The 7,281-nt window shown below is 47.8% G+C and overlaps 1 protein-coding gene across 3 annotated transcripts in view; it reads left to right on the top strand.

Moving 5' to 3' along the window:
• The window catches only part of LOC101998088 (zinc finger protein with KRAB and SCAN domains 1), a 40,132-nt gene extending 37,318 nt beyond the window's left edge, over nt 1-2,814 (top strand). For 2 of the 3 annotated variants that reach the window (XM_005367067.3, XM_026789324.1), the window contains exon 4: nt 1,569-2,814. In XM_005367067.3, the coding sequence (XP_005367124.1) occupies nt 1,569-2,413 (845 nt within the window). In that variant the 3' untranslated portion in view covers nt 2,414-2,814. The remainder of the gene's footprint in view (nt 1-1,568) is intronic. The other variant, XM_005367068.3, reaches the window with a different exon arrangement.
• The last annotated feature ends 4,467 nt before the right edge of the window (nt 2,815-7,281 follow it).

Consider the following 7,281-nt stretch of genomic DNA (forward strand, 5'->3'; position numbering starts at 1 on the left):
CAGTGAGAGCACGCACACCTTTACTCCCAGCACTCAGGAAGCAGAGGCAGGAGGATCTCTGTGAGTTTGAGGCCAGCCTGGTCTACAGAGTGAGTTCTAGTACAGCCAAAAAACCCTGTCTTAGGAATTGGGGGGAATACTAGCCTCAAAAGTGCTATATAAATGGAGGGTGACCTTGAACTCTGGTCCTGCTTCTACTTCCTATTTGTGCTAGGATCCGAGATGTGTACCACCACACCCAGCTTCATATCCAGAGGATTCTAAATCAGCATATTCTGTGATATGCTGACTTGGGCTAATTTTTCTGTTGCTTTGTTCATGACACTCAATACAGAACTATCCTGCCTGTCACTGATAAAGAAAATGTCCATGTACACAACAGAATTCTGTTCAACTGTAGAAGCTGAAGAGTGAAATCATATGACAGCCAGAAGAAAACAATTAAAATAGGATAGGTTGAGTCCTACAGACATTCCCCTTTGCGTAGTCGCTGGTCACACAAAGTACGGCAAGAAGTGTTGCCGGAACTGGAGGTGGGCTATTTCTATTGTTTGTGTTTGTGGATTATTTCTGTTTGGTTGATGGACTAGTTGTTTGGTTTTGGCTTGATTGTAATTTTGTTTGTTTATTTGTTTTTGTCGTTTGTTTTGGTCTCTCTATGTAATCCTAGTTGGCCCAGAACTCACTGTGTAGACTAGGCTGCCTCAGAAGACAGATCTGCCTGCCTCTTGTTCCCAAGTGCTAGAATTAAAGGCGTGAGCCACCACACCTGGCCCAGGTCAGGTGTGTTTTGTTTTGTTTAAGGTTTTTTTATTTATTATGTATATAGTGTTCCATCTGCATGCATGCTTGCATACCAAAAGAGGGCACCAGATCTCATTACAGATGGTTGTAAGCAACCATGTGGTTGCTGGGAACTGAACTCAGGTCCTCTGGAAGAGCAGCCAGTGCTCTTAACCTCTGAGCCAACTCTCAGGTTTTAATGCCCAGTTGGGGAAAAGGTTTTTAGGTGCTCTTAAGAGAGAGGAGTTGGCACTATTCTCAAAGAAACTTATGTACCCCTGAGAAGGTGTGCTGGAGTGGAAGACTGCGCCAGTAGTACAGGACACAGTGCCTCAGCTCTGAGTGGAATTCAGCTTTACCCGCACCACTGAAACCCGGTGTTTACCCTGGTAGAACTTGACCACCTTTCTTTTACCTGCATGGCCCAGAAACCTCCCAAGGCCGAGATCATTCACAAACCTTGGCTGTGAGTATGTTGCAGAAGCAAACGTGAAGTCACAGGCGAATATTCCGGTGTGTTCTAGACTGCTTCAGAGCCTACGGGGGAGGGAGTGGGAGCACAGGTTTTCTGGATGATAAGAATTATAAAACCATCACGTAATAGATATCTGGGCGTGGGGTTCTGTGGGCACACTTGAACTCGGTGTGACAATCACTCTATTGTATCTCACACGTGGCACCATCCTTCAAACCTATCTGCCTCCCTTGGGGATCTTACTTCTCCTGTAGCAGCTGCATCCTCAGAACAGGAGCAACTGATGCATCCCTAACCCACCTGCTTTCAGGTTTGAAATCGAATCCCCAGAAGGAGGACTCAGCAGATGAGCAGAGAAGTTCTGAAGAGGAGTCTCATGCAGGCGGACTCAAAGGGGGCATCATTCCCACGATTGCTACCAATAAGTATGGGTCAAGGTCAGAAAGGCAGTGGGCCAACAATCTGGAAAGGGAGAGGGGAGCAAAAGCTTTTCTGCAAGACACAGGTTCCAGGAAAGGGGCAGAGCCCATGTCTGCTAAGCTTGCCCCGGGAGAGAAACGTTACATATGTGCAGAGTGTGGGAAGGCCTTTAGCAATAGCTCCAACCTCACTAAACACCGCAGAACACACACTGGGGAGAAGCCTTATGTGTGCACCAAGTGTGGGAAGGCCTTCAGCCACAGCTCCAACCTTACCCTCCATTACAGAACACACTTGGTGGACCGGCCCTATGACTGTAAGTGTGGGAAAGCCTTTGGGCAGAGCTCCGACCTCCTTAAACATCAAATGATGCATACGGAAGAGGCGCCCTACCAGTGTAAGGACTGTGGGAAAGCCTTCAGTGGGAAGGGCAGCCTCATTCGACACTATCGCATCCACACCGGGGAGAAGCCCTATCGGTGTAACGAGTGTGGAAAGAGCTTTAGTCAGCACGCAGGTCTCAGTTCCCATCAGCGCCTGCACACAGGGGAAAAGCCCTATAAGTGTAAGGAGTGTGGCAAAGCCTTCAACCACAGTTCAAATTTCAATAAGCATCACAGAATCCATACTGGTGAAAAGCCCTACTGGTGTAACCACTGTGGGAAAACCTTCTGTAGCAAGTCCAATCTTTCCAAACACCAGCGAGTGCACACTGGAGAGGGAGACGTGCCGTAACTGTCAGTCCTCTCTGTCGTTGTCATTGTTCTTGTGAGCAGTAGAATGTGAGTGCTAGGAAGCAGCCTGTGATACAGTGTTGGGTGGTAGATTTTGCTCTAGTCCTCAAGGGGTGCCATGGAGGGAGAACTCCACAGTGACAGGGCAGGCGGGAGGTCTGCAGAGCGGAGTGAGCCCCACAGTGCTCACCTCGGCCAGCGGGGTCCCTCCTCACACTCCAGGCCCTAGTGAACTGTGCTGCCATTGTCTTCTGCATAGTTAAGCTGATGTGTGTCCAGTAGAGTTAAGGAAGAAACACTAAAATTGTTTAACTGTTTTAACATATATTCCACAGTTGTAGTTTGTAAAGAATTGAGCCACCTTGAACAGTCTGTTTCAGAATAAATGTACAGCATCATGTACTGCCTTGGAACTATTATTGTGTGGTTGTGGAACTCTTTTTTGGGGGGGGAGGGTGGATGGGTATGTGAGTGTGTGCATGCCCTAGCGCATATGTGGAGGCCAGAGGCCAACTTGAATGAATTACTTTCTCTTTCCATCCAGTACATGGGTCCCAGGGACCAAGCTCAGGTTGTCAGCCCTGGGGGCAAACTCCTCACCTACTGAGCCTGTCACCAGCCACGGTCATTGAACACTTGGGTAAAGTGTTGGCCAGGCATAGGGTATATATACTCTCATATTCCCAACACTTAAGAGAGGATCATGAGTTCTAAAGAAAGGAGAGGGAGAGGGGGGCAGAGGAAGGAAAGGGTGGCTACCTCCAGTCTGGAGCTTGTGGACGTGTGTGAGGAAGTCATGGGCATATGTGTAGTAGCTGCATAGTGGTCTGTATTGTTGCACTGTGCTGTCCTGACATAGTGAGCACAAACTTTGGTTGTTGTTCTTTTTGTTTTTAATAAGCTTTCTATGTGTGGCCATAGTTTTTTGAGACAGAATTTCTCTGTGTAGCCCTGGCTGTCCTAGAACTCACTCTGTAGACCAGGCTGGCCTCGAACTCAGAGATCCACCTGCCTCTGCCTCCCAAGTGCTGGTATTAAAGATGTGCTCCACCACCATCTGGTGTGAACACATACTTTTATTACTGGGATCATCTTGTCAGCCTAAGTTTTATATTAACCCTGTCTATGCCAGTGCCTATGAAGATCAGCTCTCCGTAAGCAACTTCCTTCTGAAAACTCCAGAAGTCGAAACCCGAAAGGATTACCGTACATCCTCCCTGGGAAGATCTGAATGCAGTCTCTGCACTGGTAAAACATCTCCCATTCCTTCTGTCCGACATTGGCTAGAAGCCCAATAGCTCTCCTTCCGTCACTTGCTTCTCTTAATACTATGGCAGTTCTTTCACCTCCTGAAAAGGAGTCCCTGAAATATCTGTACCTTAAGGCTGAGCTTGATATGCTAAGAACTGGGGAGCAAGAAAGTTTCCCATTGAGTGTCAGAACTGGGGATTGTTCTAGACCATCTACCTATATCACAGCAATCAAGCCACAACGCCCTTCAGCTTTCTGTGGACAAGAGGTTTGATCAGCTTACTGTGGCCTTGGCAATGGCCCTCTCCCTTGCAGCTGCAACCTCCCTCTCCACACCCATATTCACAGGCCCTAGTACCCATGCACAGGTATGTATGCAGGCTACGGGTGTTGGAAGATAGCTGTGAGCCCCGCAACATGGGTGCTGAAAACATCAAATCTTCTGTAAGAACAGTATGTGCTCTTAACCACTGAGCCATCTCTCCAGCCCCAACAATACTGATTTAACTTTGTTGTTGATTTTGTTGTTACTTGAGACGGGGTCTCACTATGCAACCCAGACTGGCCTGGAACTCATTATGTAGACTAGGCTAGCTTCGAACTCACAGAGATCTGCCTGCCTCTGTGTCTTGAGTTCTGGGATTAAAGGTATGTATTTTCATGCCCTGCCCAACTGTACTCTGTTCTGAATATTGTATTTCTGTGTATGTGTTATGTGTCTGTGGGGTTTGTGCACATGAGAGCAGATGCCTGCAGAAGCCAGAGATGTGGGATCCCCTGGAGTTGGCGTTAACAGGATAATGTGGATGCTGGGAACCAAACTTGGGTCCTCGACCACCAAGCCATCTCCTCAGCCCACCTTTTCTCTAATGCCCTCTCACTTTGTGGCCCCTGGTATGTAGGCTAGGTCATGCCACCAGGCTGTGGAACTTAGTCCTCCTGCTCCCAGAAGTCTCTACAAAGAAGGAATATTCCCTTTGTCCTGGGGACTGAATGCTCTCCATGCAGTCCCACCCTCTTTCCTGATAAGGCTCTACTGAAGGGAAGCTCCCTGCTTCCATCTCTGAATAAAAGGAGGTATGGTTCAGATTAGGCCACACACACTGAATCTCCATGCGCCAGCCAATAGGAGGGGTGGGGCATGAAAATGAAAACTGGCATTTTCTTACTGTTACAATAGCTTAGGAGAGTTGTCCTCCCATAACCTTAAACTCAGTACGTTGAATGATAACCTGTCCCGTTTGTATAATCGAGGCCCATGGGGCTTCAGGCAGCAGACATGATATCCATCGTTATGTGTACTTTACCTCTGACTACTGAATCCTTGCCTCTGTGACAACCTCCACGGAACCAGTAATACCTACATCCCGTCACTAGCATATGCCATGTTTTATTGGTGAGTGAGTTCACCAATAAAGATAGTCCAGCATTAGGTTGTCAGATTCCATGTATTAAATTCAGTTTAACGTGCGTTGAGTCTGCTGACCCTGCCCTCAGGACTCTGCTGGTTAGTGGCATGTCATTCATGGCCACCTGTTAAAAAACCATCCTAGCCGGGCGGTGGTGGCACACGCCTTTAATCCCAGCACTCGGGAGGCAGAGGCTTGCAGATCTCTGTGAGTTCGAGACCAGCCTGGTCTACAAGAGCTAGTTCCAGGACAGGCTCCAAAACCACAGAGAAACCCTGTCTCGAAAAACCAAAAAAAAAAAAAAAAAAAAAAAAAACAAAAAAAAACATCCTAGACATGGTTAGGACAATGTAATATTTCTGTGTGTGCATAGATGTGTAGAGGCCATAGGACAAGGTCAGGTTCCAAAGAAACCCAGGATAAATGGCTAACCCTGGTGCCAGTTAGCATACAAAGAATATGCTAGCCTCAGACTCAGTCTGAGACGTTCTCGCCCCACCCCCGTCCTGAACCTCTCCAGTCTCTGAGCTGCTCTTTCCTATATAACCCCACCACTTCAACTGCACACTATCTTATTCCTCTCTCTCTAGGTTCTTGGTCCTCTGCTCTTGGCTCCTGGTCCCTTCTCCTGCCCATCATCTCTTCTCCCCCCCCCCCTCCTCTCATGGCTTATGTTCACTCTTCTGGGCATGTCTAGTCTGCTGCTTTCTCTCCCTGCTCTGGACTCTGAGATTCCTTGGCTGTACTCTCTCTCTCTTACCTACAGTAAAATCCTTCTCAGTCATACCTGGGAGCGGTCAGGCCCTCATTTTCATTCACCCTTGAGATAGGATCTCTCACTGAGCTTTGTAGGCTGGCAGCCAGCAAGCCCCAGCAATCCTTCGGTCTTAGCCTTGCCCAGCTTTTTATGTGGGAGCTGGGGATTTGAACTAGTCCCCCTGCCAGCACTGCAAAGACACTTAGCCCCTGAGCCATTTCCAAAACATCAAAATGCAACTAGGTTTTACATATTAGGAAACATATGGTACTGTATTTTTCCTTTTTTTTTTTTTTTTTTTAAATGTATAGTGTTCTGTCTGCATGTGTGCCTGCAGGCCAGAAGAGGGCAACAAATCTCAATACAGATGGTTATGAGTCACCATGTAGTTGCTGGAAATTGAACTCAGGACCTCTGGAAAGGCAGCCAGTGATCTTAACCGCTGAGCCATCTCTCCAGCCCCCTGTACTTCTTTTTCTTACTTACAGAAGTAGATGTATTTAAAGAAGGGACTTTCCGTTTAGATTGTATTCTGTGGATATGTATGTACCACGTGTGTAATGCTCAGGAAGGCCAGATGAAGGTGTCGGGTCCCCTGGAACTGGCATTCTGGGTGGTGTGAGCTGTGTTATGTGGGTGCTGGAAAATGAACCTGGGTCCTCAGTAAAATCAACAAGTGCTGTTAAATAACTGAGCCATCTCTCCAGCCCAAAAATGAGATTATTTTGCTTTGTTATTTTTGAGACAGGGTTTCCCTGTAGCTTTGGAGCCTGTCCTGGAACTAGCTCTTGTAGACCAGGCTGGCCTCCAACTCACAGATCCTCCTGCCTCTGCCTCCGCGCGTGCTTTAAAGACGTGCGCCACCACTGCCCAGAGATTTTTTTTTTTTAAGAGGTATCTTCAGGCTTGTAGCAGAAGGTGGATGTGTGAACAGGGATTTAAAAAAACACTCCTGAGCCGGGCAGTGGTGGCGCACGCCTTTAATCCCAGCACTCGGGAGGCAGAGGCAGACGGGTCTCTGTGAATTCGAGGCCAGCCTGGTCTACAAGAGCTAGTTCCAGGACATGAACCAAGAACTACGGAGAAACCCTGTCTCGAAAAATCAAAAAAAAAAAAAGCACCTGAGGCCAGCCTGGTCTATAAGAGCTAGTTCCAGGACAGGAACCAAAAGCTACAGAGAAACCCTGTCTCAAAAAATCCAAAAAAAAAAAAGCAAAAACAACAACAACAAAAAAACTCATTAGGCTGGGTATTGGTGGAGCACACCTATAATCCCAGCACTCAGGAGGCAGAGGCAGGTAGATGTCTGTGAGTTTGAGGCTAGTCCAGTCTACAGATTGAGTTTTAGGAGTCAGGCTGTTGCCGGGCGATGGTGTCGCACGCCTTTAATCCCAGCACTCGGGAGGCAGAGGCAGGCGGATCTCTGTGAGTTCGAGACCAGCCTGGTCTACA

The sequence above is a fragment of the Microtus ochrogaster genome, unplaced genomic scaffold (assembly GCF_000317375.1).
Source record: "Microtus ochrogaster isolate Prairie Vole_2 unplaced genomic scaffold, MicOch1.0 UNK16, whole genome shotgun sequence".
Classification (NCBI taxonomy): domain Eukaryota; kingdom Metazoa; phylum Chordata; class Mammalia; order Rodentia; family Cricetidae; genus Microtus; species Microtus ochrogaster.